Source organism: Heliangelus exortis, chromosome 2, assembly GCF_036169615.1.
Source record: "Heliangelus exortis chromosome 2, bHelExo1.hap1, whole genome shotgun sequence".
Lineage (NCBI taxonomy): Eukaryota > Metazoa > Chordata > Aves > Apodiformes > Trochilidae > Heliangelus > Heliangelus exortis.
In genome coordinates this window covers 131,346,312-131,367,800 of record NC_092423.1, presented here as the reverse complement: position 1 = coordinate 131,367,800, position 21,489 = coordinate 131,346,312, and the positions used below count along the sequence as shown (strand labels likewise).

The following is a 21,489-nucleotide window of genomic DNA, read 5'->3' as shown; positions in this document are numbered from 1 at the left end:
TTGGATGAGATCCTTTACACAAACATTTGTTTGGGTGAGCAGGCTGATCATAAAGCTCTTCATTATGTAAATAAAGTAACAGTGACATTCATCTTGAAGTCCACGGTGGTTACACACTGCAGAAATTGGTTCCCGTTCCCTTTGAACTTGGGAGTTTAATTCATTTTAGAAATTCCTCTTAGTTGCCTAGAAACTATCTTAGGAGACTTATGCAGTATCTCTACTTTCAGATGACTGATTGAGACCTTAAAAGGCCTCCAAACTTGCATTGAGTGTCAATGTGTCCGGGTGATCTGTGATGGAAACAAAGGCTAATGTATGTGTTAACTAGAAGATAAATCATTCTCCAAGTGACAGTAAGACTAAGATTAGCTTTTTCATTCTGTGAAACAGGAGCTAAAAGAACATGTCTGTGCACTGGATTGTTTATTAATTTCTGCTGTTCAGTACACTGGATAAAAGTTGGAGCCTTCCATATCTTGGGAATGAGTTCAAAGAGACTAATTTATCTTCCTTTCATGACATTATAAGATTTATGGTCTCCTGGGTTGCTCCTATCTTCAGTTGATTGGAATACCAGACGAATATTTTCCTGATGATCACACATCTCTGGAATTAATTTCCTTTGACAGTGCCATGGATCTTGGGTTTTATAAGCATTAATGCAGTGTAAATATTTTACTTTCCAAAGGTTTCCATTTAATTCTGGACTGCTATGTTATGATGTTATGTTATATGTTATGTTATGGCAGTACTAGCCATTACATAAAAAACTTTGGAGAGGGAGTTAAGGTTAATTTCATAATTTATTGTTAGTATAATTGTAAGGCTTCATAATACCTAGTGATATAGCATGGTATAAATTCCCAAATAAGTCTCATTTTGAGAGAGAAAAAAATGTTTCCAAAAGAGGTACCCATATGCCACATAAAGCATGAAATTCAAAACACGTCTAGAGGGAAATCTCCTGGTTTAGGAAGCTTCAGCAAGCTCAGCTCTGCAAATAACTGAGAGCTTTTGTGAATATCTGCAAATGGGATACAAGCATTCATACAAACTTTCATAATAGCTTGAAGGAGGAGCAAAGTACATAAGAATGAATAGTTCTGATCTACGTCAGTGCACCAGTCATTGCTGCAGTGTAGTCTATCAACACCCAAAACAAGTTTTTTGAGCAGTTGAGACACTACTAGTATTGGCCTTAACATCCAGAGCTCCAGAGGATGTTCTGAGTGTGTCTCATCTACAAAATGTTCCTCCTTTTTCCATTTCTTAAGTGACAGATCTTCCTCTTTTCCATCTTACTCTGATTCTCAGGGTCATTATAATTCATATTGTCATTTAGGAAAGAATCTCTGCATCAATTACATTATTTTTGCTTTGAACTTTATTCAAAGATACAATTTTTCCCTTCAAATATTGATATATATTTTTCAAATTAAAATAGATTCTCTAATCATTGTATTTACTTGAGCTGCAAGACACGGGAAGTCCCCAAAATATTCTCTGTCTTTTAAGAAATGAAAACCCAAGTTAAATTTAGTTTCTTTCAGGAATTCCTTTTTGTAACAATCCCTGTGAATGAACGGTACAGGAAGATGAATCATTACCTGTCCATTTTAGGAATAAAATGCAATTATCTCAGTCTCATAAGGAGGTGAAATTGTTGAACTAACTGTTGTGTTTCCTAATTTTCTTTATATTCTAGAGGTGAGATGGTTGAATAAATTTTGATGCCTTTTCTAGCTAAAATATTTTTCACAGTTCTAACTGGAGCATAAAGATACAATTGAAGCAGGTCCAGTTTTGTCAGCCCAGTACCCCATGCCAGAGTTAATTAAAACTAACCTACTTATGAGAAAAAAAATATTGTTTTATGCACTGATTTCGAACTTTAGAAGGCAGTGTCCCTTTGAAGTTTCCCAGTTTATTTGGAATTACGAAGAAAATCAAATGCTTCCTGCTTTAATCTCATCTGCCTTGATGGCTATTTTTATTTTTATTTTAAGTTATCATCAAGGAAGTTGAGGATTTTCACAAATTCATTACAGAATTAAACTTCTTGCAGCTAAAACACATTTCTCTCTATCAATATATTACCATAAGAGCTGCTGTTCTTGCTGCTTTCTTTTTGCTACAGAATATGGATTTTCTGCAACTAAGTTCATGGCTCCTCCTATTAAAACCTGCATAATAAAAATAGCTTTGGCAGATAAGCTACATCTAGGGACTTATACAAGCAGGTAATACCAGCTGACAGAACACTGGGCCTTACATTGGGAAATCTGCATTTAGAGGAATTTAACCTCCTCCTCCTGAATTTAAGCTTCATATGAAGATGAAACACTCACTGAGGTCACCAGAAGCATTTCCAGGAAACCCAATGCTGCAGAAATGGGCACTCCCCAATGTCATTTTCTGAAAAAACAGGGCATGAGGATCTAGATCATTTAGAGCTAGATGATCTTTAAAGTCTCTCCCAACCTCAACCACTCTATGATGTCAGAACACAACGTTGCACAGTGCAAAGATGCCAGAACAAGCTCCATACCCACAACACACTGTGTATCAAACAGAGATATTACCTGGGATTTTAAAACTCCACTTTAAGTGTCACTTACTTCAGGTCACCTACATTTTCTCTTTAACTTCAAATGACATTGTATTGCACTACTTTGCCAGAACAACTCTTCCCTTAAAATGTCTGTGGCTGGTGTTTTTTTTTTTTTTTTTTTTTTTTGGTTAGAAAAATGCAGCAAGCCCTATTACTGAAAAGCACAAAATTATGATTTCTCAAGGCTTGGTAAAGAAACATCTACTTACTCTACCACAAATTTGACAGGACACTTAGGAATGCTTGCAGAATTGCTGGAAATTGAGGAGGAGAGGTGAGGTAGAGCTAGGAAAGAAAAAGAATTGGGATAGAGAACAAAAGCATGTCTGTATTTAAGTGGAGGAACTTCATGGGTGTATCTTTGAAAACAATTCTAAAATCTAGCCAAAGTTTGGTAAGAACTCACACCAGTGATAAAGAGATTATGATACCAAAAAAACCAAAAAACAAACAAACAAACAAAATTTAAATAAATAAATAAGTAGATAGATAGATAGATAGATAGATAGATAGATAGATAGACAGACTACGGAGTAGACAGAGGAACAAAGGGCCAAAGAGCTTGAAGAAGGGGCAGGAAAAGAAACAGGATAATTTAAAGACTAAGCTAAAAAGACAAGGTAAAATATGAAATGGTATTGCTTAATAATATAGGTTTTAATTTTCAAACTTCTATTACATTAATTTTTTAGGTATTTTTCCACTGATTCAAACAAATAAAATAGATTTACATTACTAAAACTATTAAACTTCCCATGTAAAATATAAATGACCAATTGCTCTACAAAAGTGATTGCTTTACCATTTCTGACTTTTAGAGATGTAGGAGCCAAAGAAAGAATTTGTACCAGTAACAATTATTCACTCACATTTTTTTATTTGAATACTCTGCATACCTATGATAAGAACTGTGAAAATAGAAGGCCATTCACTGAATTACCTCCTGCAGATCCCAGAACCACTTCACTGACAGAAACTACAAACTTGAGTTAACAGAGTCCTTTAATATACTATTTCTTTGTCTTAACTGCACTTCACAGATTTAACTTACTCACCTTTAAACAGCAATTTTCCAAATATGAAATTCAAATAAAAATCTGCTATTTATACTTCTGAGCAGAAATTAGCCTCCACAGAAGTGAGCATAGCACAGCTAAGGATTGTGAACACAGCAGTGAACTCTAACATTCATGTCTAACTCTCAACAAAAGAGCACTTTAAGATGACATGCTCAACCCAGAAAGGTACTGGCCTCATTAATTAAAAAAATTAAATTAAAAAAGCTACTACCCTCAATTTTTTATAGTATTGCTTTCTTTCAGGGTCAATTTAGCTAAAAGCAAAACTACATTTAGCTCCATAACTGTTAACTGCAGTTAGTACTTACTAAAAAATATTCAGTATTCTTATACAGCTGAGATCTGTGTTTACAGATTTACATTATTAATGGTCTTTTAGCACAGTTAAAGACATAGCTGTGATATAAGGAAGCATAACACTGGAATGGAAGGCCTAATTCCACTTCAAACATACCAAACATCTCCACTGAATATCAAGATGTCCCTGAGCTCATTCTACATGAGAGTGAAAAAAGTTAGCTGTTAAGTGCTAGTTTTCAGTAAGCCTTATGCAGCAAATAATCATAATTAAGAAAAAAAAAATCAGGTAATCAGTAACAGTAAGCAAAATCCAAGCATCATGTTGTGATGGAATTATTTCTGAAAATGCACTCTGCAGCAAATTGTGAAACTGAAATTCCCTAAAATCAACATGAGATTTGCTCACTGCAGAGAATGATTGCAGCTGAGCTGAGATTGTCACTTAAAGCTGGAATTCAAATCTCTTTGTATGTGTTTAATTAAAACAGTCTTTAATGTCTGAAAAGAAACAAGGCAGTTTTAAACTATCTAGATGACGCTAGGTTAGTTCCGCTACAGTTTGGGAAGCTTCCTCTTCTCCCTCTCTCTTCTCAAAACAGATTATCTTTTTCTAAAAAAGGGATCCTAAATTGCATCTATCTTTGGTCAGAGGCCCAAGACTACTCAGTACAGTTTCTACAGCTAGATGTAAGCTGCATTAAGGAGGGGAGGAAAAGTATTTTAATAAAACATAACAAAAAACCCAGCTCGCTCACTAGTTGTTCTGCTACTCTGGGGAAAACAGACGTGGAGGAAGGGAGGGAGGAAAGCAATGCAATGAAGTCATGGTGTGAAGACATGAAAATGTGCCCTGAATGTTTTGTTAGTGTTTTCACTATTCACATGAGGTTAGGAGACAAAAAGAATTGTACAGTTTCATTGCTCAGAAGACAGTTCAGCAATGGTCATGAAGAAAAAAAACTTCCCTCTCTTTCCCAGAAGTTAGAATAGAAGGCAGATGCTACAAAACACTGCAACCTATTAATAACAAGTAGAACTATAATATAGGTAGTCTGGAGTGTTAATAGACAATGTCAGAATCATTTAGGAACTTCTAACAGACACTCTGTATATAGACATTACAGATGGTACCAAAATCCTTACTCATAAATATAAAATCCTCATAAATAGGCACAGTTTAATCTTTGTCAAAAGTGTCTAATTATTTCATTAAAACTTCTGCACTGAAGGATTTCTGATTTTCTAGGACCCAAGGCATGTCTTTTCAATAATTAAAAACTGCATTTTCTCTGGCTCCCTTCCCATAAATTCTATTGCTTCCTCTGTCTGCAATTATTAATTTCCTTTTTATGCAGTTTCAGATTGAGGCAGCATATATGCTTATCCTTAATTTCTAGCTGAAAGCTGGAATAGCCCTGAAACTTTGTTTCACACCCCTAAGACCATACATAGAGGAATTAAACTATTCAAAGAGGAATTCTGTGAAGAAAAAACTAATTCGTTTGTTCCCAGTTATTATCTCAAGAATCATGGAAGACATCACAAGAAACAAAAGCAAAACTACTGAGACTACTGCTTGCAGACTGAAATTGGTTTCAATTTACATCTCCAAGGACTACGAAAGTGGTGAAAAATGCTGGAATAGAAGCAGGAAGATGAAAATAAAATCATATTTGGATGCACTTCAAATCCCATAATATTAAATCTTTAGATAATACGTTCAAAATACTGGAGGGTACTTCTAATACCCAAATTTTGCATCCTGTTCTAGCACCAGGAAAAGTCAGAGGCAGCTCTTTGCAGTCATGCATGGAAAAGATTATTGATTCAATTTTAAACTCAACCTGACAAATTCTTGTACACAGTATTAGATTTATTCAGGAAGTGAATGAATATAATTACGTTTCCTCAGCAATTATGAGGGGTTTTTCTACTGTGGAGGTCAATAATTTTAAAAGAAAAAATTAATGTCAGCTAATACTTACATAAAGAATGCTACAAAGACTAAAAGACACTGTTGTTCTTAACAGATACTCCTGATAGAAAAAAACTTGCACACAGGATTTAGTCTGATGCTTGCATACCAACTTGCTTATTTTAAGCACTGTCTCTATAAATTTTTTAAATGTTTCTCACTTTCTTTAAATAAGTCAGCAGGTAGAAAAATATAGGTAAAAAAACCAAAAATGCTTCTATTTTACTTGAGATTGCACTAAAATATGCTTAGTTTCCACAAGTCCAACTAAAAATTGTATGGTTTTTTAAGACACCTGGGCTAAAGGTCGTTCAACTCAGATACTCAGAAATAGAAATAATCATAATCAAAGGCTGTAGTACAAAGCTGTGTCATAAGTGCTGCAGAACAAAAATAGTCATAATCTTGGGAAATGGTAATTTTTCATCTTTCAGGAATAAATGTAATTGATTGATTCTTTAAACATTATGTTGTCATATTTTACATTGCAAAAAGCCACCATCAGTGATGTTCTCAGTATCAGTTGTTCATAATACAGCAATTAAAGAGCCATTTGAAAAAGATGAAACACGAAACAGATGGACACATATTTTCATTTACTTAATTTGTGCTGCTTTTCGATGTTTCTCAGCTAGCTTATGTCTACTTTTTCCTCTCTCCTCCTCTTCCCTCTTATTTTGGTCTCTTTTTTCTCCGTCTTCACACCCTGACGTCCCCAACTGCAGTCCCAAAAGACAGAGCCTACGCTGCCAGCTCATACTGGCACTCCTTCCAAGAACGGAAGCAAAGGGACACAGGGGACCACTCTCATTCTACTGCCATTGCTAAGGCACTAGATAAAACTTTTTTAATGGAAAATACACACGTACATTCCATAAAGAATATATGCACAAAACCTGCATTTTCAGACCCACGTAGCCTCAACAGTCCCGTTTGCAGTTCTTACTCTGAATAAAACACATCCCTCAAATCCATTACAGCTTTAGGAATCCACCATTAAAATCCTCTCTTTTTTCCTGAGGTGAAAGGCATGATAGAAAACAAACCCCCAAAATTTACAATTATCTTTGAAAGGACAAGGGAGGAAGAGGGAAGGAGGATATATTTTATCTGTGTCTGCTGGCCTGGAAAATAAATACTGCTGTTGTGCAACTCCACAGCTGCTCGCTCTGTCAATTTGTTGGTTTTATTCTGTTTTTTATGATTTAATCTCATACCTTTACAGTTAATGTAAAAAAGATTCAGGCAGCTTTAGTCATTACTCTTGCTTCAAATCATGATATTTACAGATACCATGAATCAGTTCTCTTCTTTTGACATGGCTAACCCTCTCATAGTTGCAGCAATAATAAATTGACTCATGAAACATGAAAACAAGCTTTCTCACAATATTTTAACTTTTTTGTTTGGGTTTTTTTTCTTTTTTCTTTTTTTTTTTTCATCATATCTCATGAAAAATATCCTTGAGGAGATCTTTTCTTAGATTAATAGAATGCATGACAAATACATCTATCGTGAATTCAGAGTTAACATTTTCAAATTTTGGAAAGCATTTTTGATTCACACAAAACCATTTACATCTTCATTTACATCTTTCTGGACTACATAACATCACTTTAGAGAGACATTTGATTAGAAATGGTTATGTGCTGGAAGATGTATACTATTGCTTAAAAAGCATTGTGAAATGCCACATATCTAGAAGCAACACCTCTAGAATGTCTCAATAATTCACAGCTGAAAAAGCTGTGGAATTAATATGTTGAAAATTACTGAAATGGCTTTAGAATGGATCCTGCCAAGAGCAGGATGTTACAAGTATGGCAACACCACCAAAAGATCTAACAATGCAGGCAAATAGAACAAAACATAAAAAAGCTTTTTAACAGCATTAAGATTGCCTCTTCCGCAGCTTTTATTGTTGGGATTTTGTACACATTTGACGAGGACATTATAAACATTTGCTTTGGCTTAGGCTTTGGAACAAAGAAATCAATAATTTCCAAAGCTGCCTGCCTGCTACAAAATGACTGAAAAAAGATTCTGCTTATTCAAGTAATTTTGCTGCTAGAAAGAAAACATAGCGTATTAAATGGTGAGTAGCCTAGGTCTTGGGAACAACAAAGTACAGTGATGTTTTCGATCAAAATAAAATAACATCCATAATTAATGTGAAATTGGACAGTACAAATCAAAGAAACACGGTGCCTACCTACAGCCCTGAATCTACCATCTGTGCACAGCAGCCCTCAGAACAGTGCTTCTGAGTCTGGATTACATAGAGTAATATTTTGCATTTCCTTGATTCCCATCATTCGGTAGTTTTCAGGGAGTCTAGTGTTATTCTACATCAACATCCTACTCTGCTCAGAAGCTTAAGTTGATAAAAACCACTACATATGGTTACTTCTCAACTGCCATAAGCATAAAATCTGTATGCGACACAAAACATTCTAGTCTCACCTCAAAAAATGTCAAATATAAGATGGACAAATACCAAAAGCAATCCCACATCATGTCTGCTGCCTTTGCCTTCTGCACAGGTTCACTACACAGAAAGTAGTAAAAGCACAGAAGTCAGATTATAAATAATATTAAATATGAAGTAGAAAAAAATCTAATAATGGAAAACTGTTCTGCTGGTGGTATAACTTGCTCCTGAATAGTTTTTTACTTCCCTTTTCTTCTGTAATGGATCCAATATAAGACAAAGATCCCTAGAGAATGTGTAATCCAAAATCATCCCAGATTTATTTAAGGAAACAAATTTTAGATCAGTCAAAGATCTACAATATCTGTAGATCCTGTAGATCCTGATCTGTAGATGAGTACCTGTCTGACTGTCTGAAAAGATTGGAATCTATTGGTTGCAAATGAGACTGCTACACTAATGGTTGATACAATATTATTGTAGAACAATTATTGTACACAGTATTGTTGTAGAACAATACTAGAGGGGGAATATGTAGTGCTAAAGAGCACTCAGAGCCACTGAATACTGAACCCACCAGCTGAAATCAGATCAAAGGGCAGCAGGCAGCATAGGTTAAACAAAAACGGTTTGATTAATTCTGTTCGTTTTGTTCCCAAATAATACCAAAAATAGCAAGTAAAATATGGTGGCATGCAAAAGGTGAGGGAAAAGGAAAACAGTTTTAATTATATTAGCCATAAAAGATATTATAGCTGTCTCACTTGTTTCAAGCTCAAACAATTACTGTGATAGTCATAGCTGGACTGCAGAGAAAAACTGCCAGATTATACTATAATCTGACTGCCAAATTCCAAGGAAGGTGGAGGTCTCTGAGGAGAGAGAGGGTTTCGTTTTTATGGAAACACTTCTTTCTCTTCCCATCATATTTAAAGTTCTGGTCTGCTCTTTCTTAGAAAGAAATTAATTTTTCAATGAAACAGTTTTTGTTTCAGTGCCTCACTGAAATGTAGCTGCAGCTGCAGTGAGAGCCTTGCTTTGGTGCTTTTTAGTACAACCATATCAAGAAAAGGTCAGGGAAGTTCCAGCTCCACTCTCTGGCTAATCTGTGTCTTACTCCATTAGTGCTGAAACAGCCATGGTTTCAACCAATGCCAATTAAAACTGAGATACACCAATGAAGAAGGTGGTTTACACTAACGACAAAAACTAACAGCAAGAAACCGAGATGAAAAGACTCAGGTCGTCATACGAAGTTTTTATGATCTTTGGTAGGGTAAACTGCAAGTACTACCAGATGTTTTAAGTCAGTAATCTGAATAGCCACCATCTTCCATCTACCTGCCCTTCTGAACCCTATTTTGGATTAGTAAAATTCTGCTATAAAGTCAGTGGCCACAAAAGAAATCTGGTAACATTCAGTGCAGCTCAATGAAAATAAGATGACAAAGTTGAATGCACACAGACAAGCTCTGTCCCACTGGAACTGTAATTTTCAATGTTTTTAATGAAAAGGAATGAAGAACACACATAATCCATGATTATCTAAATAATAAGAGACTCCACAGGTACTGCTACTTAGGATTATTTCAAAAAGCCCAGTATTTACCCCATAGGCTACAGAACAAAAATAAGATAAAACTTCAGAAGACAAATTAAAATTTATAGCATACATTCAGCAGTTCTCACCAATATAAAAATTAAATACTTTCTTACCTGTCTGTAGTGTCACTTGCTACTTGATGCTTTACTCCCGACCCATTCTTAATTGAGTCTTGTCTTGTGAGCCCTTGAGATCTGCTTTTGTCCAAAGCTTGTGTGGATATGTCAATTGGTGGTCCTTGGTATTGTGAATGCTCCTGCAGCTTTGCTTTTTTCTCTTGAGGTGCTTCCTCGTTCCGCTGAGCTCTAATACCTTCCTGGTCAGGCTGCTGTGGTGCATTTGATCCACTGTTATAAAACCAGGCTCCTGATTTTGTGAGGATTTCTTGTTGTTTTCGGCACAAGTTACATACCCACATTACCTGTTCAGACATATTTAAATGGAAAATCCATTAGTTTGTAAACACTGCATACAAAGTTTTCAAGCATATATCAACTGATTGCTGCCATTTCCAAAGGTAGAAAGAACTCCATTTTAGTTCTTTCTATTCGAATTACTATTAATTTAGTCATGGCACACCAAAAAAAGGTCTGTCCAACCTTGGAGAAAATGGTTTTAAAAAAACAAAACAAAACAAAACAAAACACCAAGAAAAAACCCCACAAAAATACTTTTCTACTTTTCAATATTTCTACTTTTGCTTCGTCATTTGAAATACAAGAGGAAGCCACAGCAGAAAGTAGCAATATAATTGAAAAGGATCTACATATTGATATTGCAATGGCATTAGATGTAATATTTGAAAATTAAGGCTACAATTGTATAGTATTGATGAAAGCTTCAAATAGACTGCAACATGGATGTTAAACTCACTGTCTGCCTCAATCGTAGACTGCCAGGTTAGGGCAGGAAAAGGAGGCATCACTTGCCCATTTAAAGGGCAGCAATCTGCCCCATCCTGGTAAACTTCCTTATTAACTTCTGATAGTGCTGATACTCTAACTACGAGAACTCATGTCTGCTTATTTCAACAAGACAGAACAGAATATCAAAGCACCGAGGGTAAAAAGGAGACTCCCTGAGCAGCAGCTTGCTGTCTGAAGTAGGCCAGACATCCTGAGAACAAAGGTTAATTCTCTGTATGCTTCAGGCCCACATCATTGAAATACAAATTTAAGAACAGGTCTGTTGTGACTTTGCTAATTAAGTTAGAAAGTACATGAAAGCTCCAGACTGAAATTCCAGCACAAAAGACAGGAGTATTTTTGTCCTCTTTAATCAATAACAATTAAAAGCCTTTAATAAGTCTACTTGGTTTGTACACAGCTGAAAGACATTTTAAACATTCCATATAGGTGTCAGCCCAATGAAAGGACAAGATCTGAAACAATTAAGTATACATATATATGACAACTTGAGTGACTATAAGATAAAATCCCCCAGAGGAGTTTTTGTGTGCTGTTTTTCCTTCTATTAGTAGACATTAAAATGTCACAGAAACTAGATATCACTTAAAAAAAACTTGAGCAACTAGGTATTTGCATGAGAGACACATTTTGTCCCAGGACAATGCATTCCAGGATGACCAATATTATTCTCTTGTACCCAAAAAAATGAGAGGTCCTTCTGACTGACTATGATTTAATAAGTCTTTCTCTGAAAGTAGAATCAGGAAGATCTGATGTCTAACTCCTGACCTAATGTCTTCCCTGTGACACACAAATCTAGTGATCTGTTTCAACATAAATCTCAGCTCCTGCCAAGCCAGGGAGATGACGATGTATATCAGAACACAGCAATGCAGTGCTGTGAGATGCACAAGAAACAAGCAAATATTTTATGATAAAAGTTTGATCAAACCCTGATGCTATGCCCGTTTTTGTTGTTCCTTTCTACTATATCAACATATGTTACTTCAACTTCTACAGCTTGGTAGCTGTTTTTCACTATCAGTGGCCCTTCAAGGAAGATATCATATTATCTCCCAGGCTCTACTGGGTCCAACTTTTTCCAATGTGCAACATTTCTTACAGAGTACCAAAGCAATTGGGTCAGACCTGCAGGAAGCAATCTGAGCACTTAAACTGAAAGCACCTCATGAAAGAAAATGATTTTTAAAAGAAACATTTACTTAAGTTATTTCATATTGAAAAAAGAATCAGGCACACAGCATGAAAAATGCATATATTTATGTACTTTTCAGATTTTCTTCTGCATCTCTAAGAGTGTTTCATAATATTTATAGCTAATACTATTGATAAAGCCTTATTTTGTATGTACTTTTAAAGACAGACTTCCATAGTGTTAAGCCAAGTAGTTTCAATTTTAGCTTCAACTGATCACACACAATGAGCAGAATGTCAGCTGTTGCACAAACACAGAAATTCAAGTGCTTTCAGTGAGCACTGAAATTCAAGCCCTCAATCAGAACTGGGCTAGATTGATTTTATTATTATATCATAGCATGTAGAAGTAATAAAAATTACTGGCAATTTACAGTGCAGACCTTTGAATTAAATGACAGGCATACTTGTAAAATAGTGTCATAGGAGGACATACAGGAAGGTGGCCTATTCCTCAAAAGAAATTCTTCTTGTGCCCACAGATACCTGCAACAAAGCCCTCAGCAGCCCACACACACAAAGAGAAGCTCTTTCCCCACCAAATCCCTACCAGGACAGAGCATTTCATTTGCCTGTGACAGCACCAAAGCAGAAAAGGAGAAGGAAAAGGGGAGACTACCTGAATGGATTATGTGCTTAAAATATGTATTTTGATAAATCTTTAAAGAGTGACCACAAAAACTTCTCTTCTAAAACAGTAATTAAAAAGTAATTACATCAAGCATCTTCATTGTAAAGTAGCCACATGTCCTACTACACCCATTTTCAAATCTCCTGATCACCACACAGAGAAGTTCAACAGTCGAGAACATGCTTTGTACACAAACATCAGTGTTGCTCTTTGTGGGTCCCAGTTCTCAACATGGGAACACTGACAATTTCTAAACTGAAAAAATGGAGAAAAATCTGCTCTCTAATATCTCTAATTAGTATTAGCACTATAAAGAGCTAGTGGCACAGTATTGAGATACACATTTCGGTACAAAAGGCTGAAACACCACCTAGTGCCTAGGATAAGAACTGCTGAAGCTCTTTTCAAATAAATTTATCCTATATGGTGTGAAAATAACTACACAAATCATATCTAGCCTGATAACGCTAAATCTTAATTTATATTTTAAAAAATATATATATAAAAAACTGCAAAGTAGTATTCCAAACCTGGATTAGACAGATTTAACTCAAACCTTCCATGTACTTTCCAGTCAAGGAGCTTAATTCTATACCTGGAACAAACAAGTTCTAACTCATTTTGGGTTTTACAGTGTTTTACAAAATTGTTCATAATATGCTTGCACTTCAGCTAGCACATCCCAAAACTTTCACCATATATTATTAAAAGTTTTTACTATATAAGCCACAAAAAAGCAAATTCTGCAAAACCTTCAATAAATCAGACATTTCAGATCTACACATCAGACAGAATTAATAAAACAAGTTTTCTATTTGATTGAATTCTTTTAAATACATTTCACACAACACTTTCAATACAATCAAATGGAAAATATATGTATAAATAAATTTCATCTTCAGACATTTTAAGGCAGAAAATATCTAATGTAATACAAAGGATACAGTATGACAGTAATTTTAATATTTTCAGATAAATTATGTGGAAAGACAGCTACCTTAAAAAACACCATTCACTGTTCCCCTAAGTATAATTATAGATGGCCTAACACTAACTTGTAAGAACAGAAAGGAAAAATTATTTAAGATAGATTAAAAGGCACAGTATATTTGATTATATATAAGCCTGAGTCTGATAGCTTACACACTACAATCTAGGGAATAACTACACCAAATCCCCATCAGCTTTCAGAACATTACTTTGATTTACAGATGTGCAGCGGTGCAAAATTCCATAGGACAGGAAGGTTCATTATAATGGTTTTACTAAATATTGTAGAGTTCATCTGCTTGGCAGAAGCACCTAAAGTATTTGCATTATATCAACTGTTTTGTTTGCTTCTAGTGTTCTTCAGTAAATTTCTCTTGTATTAAATTCATATGTATATTATTTCTTTGTCCTCCTATATTTTGTAAGATACAAATCATTAAGCATTACATAAGTTAACAATAGAGCATTGAAAGAAAGGGGGAGAAAAAAAGGAAGAGTAGGAAATGGGTCTAGCATCAAGATAATTAATTACATTTACTGCTATACAAACAGTTAGGCCCTTTTTTATTTTTCAGTCTGTCACACATGCAAAATAACTACATCATGGAGCAGTGCAATGTGTGAAGCCACCCTGTACTAAGAAAGAAGTCGGAGTACTCCATCTCTTCATTAGCCACTAAGATGACTTGGAATAGGCACCTCCAAATCAGCATTGGCTCTCAGTAACATGAGACAGCTTCCTCCATACAGTCAAACTTACAATTATATAGCAAATCTATGCATCTTTGGCTAATGTAGCCCCTACAATTAGAGCCTTATGGTATTTTCCCTGCCCCTAGTCCTCATTTCTGCTAATCTCTCCCCATGTTGCTTATTTGAAATATAATAGCATTTCCAAACAATCCCACAATCCCAGAAGTGGATCTTCTGTTTCGGGACTACAAGGATCACTTTTAAAATTGTCACCCCAGAAACTGAGATTGCATTGCTATTCTGGTTATTGGCTTGTTTCTGAAAACATTAAAATCACCCTAAGTTTTCCAGAAAAACAGCATCAGTGCCCCTGTCAGAAGTTGGGGTTGGTCTCTTTTCCCAGGCAACTCTCAGTAAGACAAGAGGGCATGGTCTTAAATTGTGCCGGGGGAAGTTCAGATTGGATATTAGAAAGAATTTTTTCACGGAAAGGGTGATCAGACATTGGAACGGGCTGCCTGGGGAGGTGGTTGACTCTTCGTCTCTGGAGACATTTAAAAAGTGACTCGATATGGCACTCAGTGCCATGGTCTAGTGACTGTGGCAGTAGTTGTTCAAGGGTTGGACTCGATGATCTCTGAGGTCCCTTCCAACCCAGCCTATTCTATGATTCTATGATTCTAAGTAAAATGTTTAGTACTGAGTTCAAAGCTCTTTGAATTATAAGACTTCTTTAAGATTGCTAAAATATTAAACCCTACCTATTTGGTTCTACATGCCACCAAAAATAAAAGGCTCATGTTTGCTCTAAAAAACAATAATGAGCTTCCCACCTGTCTGAAATCTGTATTCTCAGTAACAGCTACGAGTACTGATTTCCATTATCACAGAGAAAAAATTTGTATTTCTTTCTATCACATGCTTCCTTTAATTTTTTTTTTTTTTATTTGGATGCTCCTTTTTAATGGAAGCAACTGCTTACAACTCTGTAAGATTTATACATCTCATGTGCTATCTCTAGCCAACAGTCATTTCTGGAAAACACAGATGCTTTTCCAATGACTGAAGGATCAGGGCTCATCTACAGAGATGTCATTCTAGAGGTTCAGGTCCAGATTGCTGAGACATCTTTTGTAATGTACTAAGATCTATTTTAAAGGCATAAATTCATTATTATGGGGTGAATGAAATAACCCATACCTGCTTTGTCCTCATACACTGCAAACAGCAGAGTCTGAATATATTTTTAATCAAGCACAAACTTTTCCAATTCATTCTGCTGCTCTGACTGTACAGACAAGTCATCATCATGTAAACATGAGGCCTCATCCATCACCAGTTTCTACCTTTTTTCAAAGACATCTTGTGTTTCTTTTCCTGATGTTTTCTTCCCAATAATCTATTCTATTTTCAAACTAAAAAGTTTCTCCCTTTGCTTTTTCAGTGTCAATCCTACTCTGAGCAGGAGACTGAACTATGTAAATCCCACATCCCTTCCAAATGGAATGATCATTTGCATCTGCATTTTGGTAACTAATAAATCCCCAAAAACTGTTTGAAAGTCAGCAGAAGAAATCTGAGTTTATTCTGTTGCAACTGAGAACAATAATTTGTAGTGGTTACAGTACTGTGAAATATTCCTTAAAGATGGTTTCAATTTTATTTTTGTATCAATCAATTTTAATCCTTTTTTTCTAAAGCAAAATGAGCCTGCAATATTTTATAGCCTCAAAAAAATTTAATAACTTTATTGACATTGCATGGTTGCTTCTCCTAAGTTCAAGAGATTGTAGGTTAGGGAGGCTTAGACCATACATTAGGAAGGATTTCTTTATGGAGAGAGTGGTTGAACACTGTAACAGGCTTCCTAGAGAGGTGCTCAATGTTCCAGGCCTGACAGTGTTTAAGAGGCATTTGGACAATGACTTTTGGTCAGCCCTGAATTGATCATAGAGTTGGACTAAATGATCACTGTAAGTCTCTCAGACTGAAATTATTCTTCTATTCTATTCTATTCTATGCTGTGCTATGTTATGTTGCACTATGCTATTCCACTATCCCTGACATAGGTTATATCTCAGCATTCATCCATTCTACTCTGTTCATTCAACTCTACCTGTGGGATACTTTCACCCTTCATGTCACATCCTTTCCACTGGAAAATTAATGCATTTAATTAACAAAGTACATTACAGGAGCAAAGATAATATCTGAATTTGTGACTGTTGTAAGACTTTACAAAAGACTACCCATTTTTTCAGTATTTTGCTATGCCACTAGTCTGTGCTATGGTGCTTTCTCTTTCACGTAAGTGATAAAAGTTATAATCTGCATAACCAAATGCCAAAACTGCTGTAAAGTTTGTTAGCCCTATCTCTGTAATAACACATGGATACCCATCTCCCAAAACTGTATTAAATAACAAAAAGATTTCCATGACACTTAACAAAAGTGAGAAACCTCACGATCTGGTATGAGTCTAACATTTTTATGTATGCTTTAAAGCATATGTGTATTTGTACAAAAAAAATCTGTATACTCAGAGGGTGACTATGCTACACATTTGTACTACATGGTTATATTACATATGAAAAGTAATATAAGTATATTGTGCATGCATTTGATACAGTATATAGTTTACATGATTCTATCTTTTGAGCATGAGGAAAATATCAGAAGTCACTACAATTTTTAAAAACATATACTCAGTCTTTTGTATTAATGCCTTAATTATCATCCTAAAGGACAGTGCATCTCTGTCCATTAGGACAAGTCCAAGTGCATCTCTCTTGTATTGATTTTTTTTATTATCTCTAAGCCATCTACTAGCAACTTTGATCATACATTTTTCCTCAACAGTACAATTAGTAAATAAAACATTTAACTAGGAAAACAGATTACTTACATTCAAAAAATGTGGAAAAGGCCTCCACATACACAGTAGGAACAGAAATAGATAGCTGGAACAGTAATCTAGGTGGGTTAATAAAAGCCAGAGCACATCCTTCCTAAAGGATACTGTATACAAAGAAGCCTCTCACATATAAATTATATTCTTCAAGATCTGTAAATGAACTTATTAGGTTTTTCATTGTAGCACAGGCACAAATCAGCTCTGTCCAGTCCAAAGTGCTTCAATCAATGACAATGGAAATAGCACAGAAGTCCTGCATAGTGCCATGCTGACCATACTTCAAGAGTTTTTATGATGTAAAGACTTGTATTGAGGAAATTACTGATGAGAAACCATGCGTGATCTGGACATAGTAGAGATTGGTGAGTTTTACATCTCAGCAAATACTGCAGCACTGCTTCAAAAACAGCTTGTAAGCCCACACAGTACTCCACAGGGCCATGAGGGCTCATTAAACAAGTGCTGTGGGTTTTGGCATGAAATAAACCTGCCATAAATAAACATGGTGCAATACAGTTCCACTAAGTGTTCCTTTAGTCTTGGAACTTGCATAAGTTCCATCTTAAAATTAACTAGAAATAACGAGGCCAAAATCTGTCAAAATGCTTTTCTACATACTACAGCTACAATGGAAACGATGCCTTTTAATTTCCAGTGCTTATTCATTCCTAGGTAGTTTATTTCTCTTTATTCTTGTAACAGTGTCATTTAGTGTAAATATCTCCTTTCTCTCCACAGTGTTTGCTGCCTGATGTTTATGTAGAGACCAATCACAGCCTCTTTGCTTCCAGTTTTCAAGACCAAATAGTTTTTGCTCTTTCAGGCTATGCCTATATTAGCAACAAATAATCATGTCACAGGCCAGGTGCTGGCCCACAATTGCCTGGTAATTCTTATGCTTCTTGGCACAGTTAAGCCTTTTCTAACCAGCATCTCCCAGACAATGCCAACACACAGTGTAGGAAAACAGCGTGGAGCAAGAACTGCTTCTGATGAGCAACTAGAATACAGGTGCCCTGATACAGAAATCAGAATTCAGGGAGGGTGGATGAGCAGGACTGAGCCACAAAGGAGTCCCTGGCCTGTTGTTAGGAGTAGAAATTCCCAGTAGTTCTTAAATTATTGATTTTATACTTAGTGTTATTTAATACTCATATTTACTACTAGAGTTCACAAGATCAGCTGAGTCTTTATTATACAGAAACCTGTTGCTCCCCTATACTGGTAAGTATTCAACTTTGTCACCAATCTCTTCAGTTACAGCATTTTTGTTCTCTATGCCAAGGACACTGGTGAAAATATTGAAGATCTTCCCCAGTACTGATGTTGGAGGAACTCAGCTATGAAGTCACTTACAGCTTGCCTTTCTATGCAATTTCTCAGTTAATCCTCATTGTTTCAGTTTAAACACTAATTTGTAGGTGGTCTTGTATCATTTAATCTTCTGCAAAGAAGTTACAGCTAATTGTTACACTCTAGTAATCCCTTGCCATCCCTGCACACAAGAGAGTTCCTTGAATTCCTCAATCCAACTGGGTTTGCCTATTTGTTCTCTTAAATCCTCAAAAATTAATTCTCTCTGTGGAGACTGTTTTAGAGCAAGTTTGCATCTCTGATGAAGGAAAGGTTAATTCTTGGTAAAAAATGACAAATAGCTAGCTATGGCTAGAGTAAGGTAAGATAAATAGAATTACTAATTTTCAACAGATCTGAAGCAAAGTGATTGATACTAACATTTTATAACAAATTAAAGATATCTGAAAATAGTAGGTTTTATTTGAGAAAATATTATTGCATTTTATTATTTTCATAAATATTTTTTAATAATTTAGGCAAAATAAGTACTGTATTCCACCAGATTTGGCACAGAATAGAAATCACCCAAACATCCCAAGATGTTTTATATCAAAGAATTTTACGTTCAAAGGAACTGGTAAAAATGATGTGCAGTGATTTTATTTTGAGACTTTTATTACTTGGAAGTCTCAATTATATATTATTTATGCCTCTGTGTTCTGTATTAATGTCACAGCTTCATTAAGAAGCCACCTAATAAAAATAACAAATGATCTAGAGCACAGAGGTGCTGAGCATACCCATTAGTTAACACTTGTAAACTGCCTGAGGATGAATGGCTCTGTCTGTTCACAGGTTATTTAGTACTACAAGACAAAACACCAGCATCAAGAAGAGGCTGAAAAGGGAGAAAATGTGACAGGACCACAATAAGCCTGGGGTCTGTATGCAGATGCTATTAAATTAAAGTCAAAAGAACTAAACTACCTCCCATCATGTGCCTCATCACTCATTACTGAAATTGTCTGAGAAAAATGAAAGATCCAACTGTAATGGAATGTAACAAAATGGTAATAGAAAAATTGAGATGCTTATATGCAGTTACTGCTGTGCTGAATCCCACATAAAGATTCTTTAATTAAAAAAAAAACTTGCTGCCTAGACTGTAACAAAGTAGTCACAGCAGCACAGCTCTCAGCGCAAGCTGCAAAGTTCAGATGAAAATACAACATATAGAATATTTGGCCTGAAATGGATCCATAAGGCCATCAAGTCCAACTACTTGCTCCTTGCAGGACTAACCAAAAATAAGCCATACGAATAAGAACTTTTTCTGGACACTCCCTGAACCCTAACAGTGCCATGACCGCTCCCCTAGGGAGCCTATTCCAGTGACCAACAACCCTCTCAGCAAAGAACCTTTTCCTAACATCCAATCTAAACTTCCTCTTATGGAGCTCCGTTCCATTTCCTCGTGTCCTATCACTGCTCATCAGAAGGGAGCTCAGCATCACCCTTTCCTCTGCCCCTTGGGAGGAAGTTGCAGACTGCAATGAGGCCACCCCTCAGCCTTCTCTTCTCCAAGCTGAACAAGACAACTGACCTCAGCCATTCCTCACAATTCTTGCCCTTGAGACCTTGCACCACGTTGGCCTCCCTCCTCTGGACATCCTCTAACAGTTTGGTATCCTCATGCACCGAGGCATTCAGAAAGCAAACACTGCTCAAGGTGGGACTGCATCAGTGCAGTGTGGGATGGGACAATCACCTCCCCCAACCAGCTACACAGGTATCCAGGCTGAAAAACTGCACCAGGCTGCATGCAAAACAGATACACATCTTAAGCCCACATGAGATGCAGCCACAGTTGACCCTACAGAACAGTAAGAAAGTGTAAGATTAGAAAAACCTATTTTACATGAAAGTCACTATGTCAGCTTAATGAACTTCAAATTAGAAAAGAAGAATAAGAGTAGAAAAGAAACAGGCATAATGTCACAACATAGGTATATATTACTGCTGGACAGAACAGTGTTTTGTGAAAGGATAAAGGAAGTTGTGTACATTGAAATAAAGCTATTTTTTTTTTAATTCCAGTGTCAAATGATCCCCCCCCCCCCCTTTTTTTTTTTTTCTTAAGGAAACACATCTTCTTAATTTCCTACATTTCTACTTTAAGTATACTGACAACTCTCTGTATTTACGTAATTATTTCTTCTTGTAAAATACCTACAAAATCCACACATGCAAAGTCCTTCTGCTACCTTAGCAGCCACTTGAGGTAGTGAGGTGAATGCTTCCCCTTCACTGCTGGTATAAATTAGTTTTGAAAGTGTTATTAGTAAGAATTATTGCCTTCTATTACATACTACTTCACATTTATCCCAGAGAATTTGTCTACAGCTTAATGACCACTTCCTACTTTATTGTTCTTTTGTATTCTTCCCTCTTCTGGGGAAAGAGAGAAAAGGAGACAAAGCACAATGAGTATGTGAACTGACAGTATAAAGCAGAACAATACATTCTTTATGTATCATTCTTTAAGTCCTTCACATCCTTCAAAATTCTTACTGTGAGAATACAGAATTAATAAAAACAGTAAACAAGTCATGGACTAAGTGTCTTGAAGAACACCAATAACTTAATAAGCTAGTAATCTCTCTTTAAAAAAGTGTCCATGCTATGATTTCAGTCTGCAGCTAACAACTAGCAGACTTTTCAATGAATATTACCTAATTATAAAGATAATTCAGTTCTGACAAACATTGTACCAGGATTTGAAGTTCTCCTCACAATAATCATCCTTCTAGAAGTATATCCTGGAAACTATGTCTGTGCCT

The 21,489-nt window shown here is 35.8% G+C and overlaps 1 protein-coding gene across 23 annotated transcripts in view; it reads right to left on the bottom strand.

The window, feature by feature from the left end:
• RIMS2 (regulating synaptic membrane exocytosis 2) overlaps nucleotides 1-21,489 on the bottom strand; it is a 421,007-nt gene that overhangs the window by 302,000 nt on the left and 97,518 nt on the right. For all 23 annotated transcript variants that reach the window (XM_071738118.1, XM_071738119.1, XM_071738124.1 and 20 more), the window contains one exon: nucleotides 10,116-10,423. In XM_071738118.1, coding sequence (XP_071594219.1) covers nucleotides 10,116-10,423 — 308 coding nt within the window. The remainder of the gene's footprint in view (nucleotides 1-10,115; nucleotides 10,424-21,489) is intronic.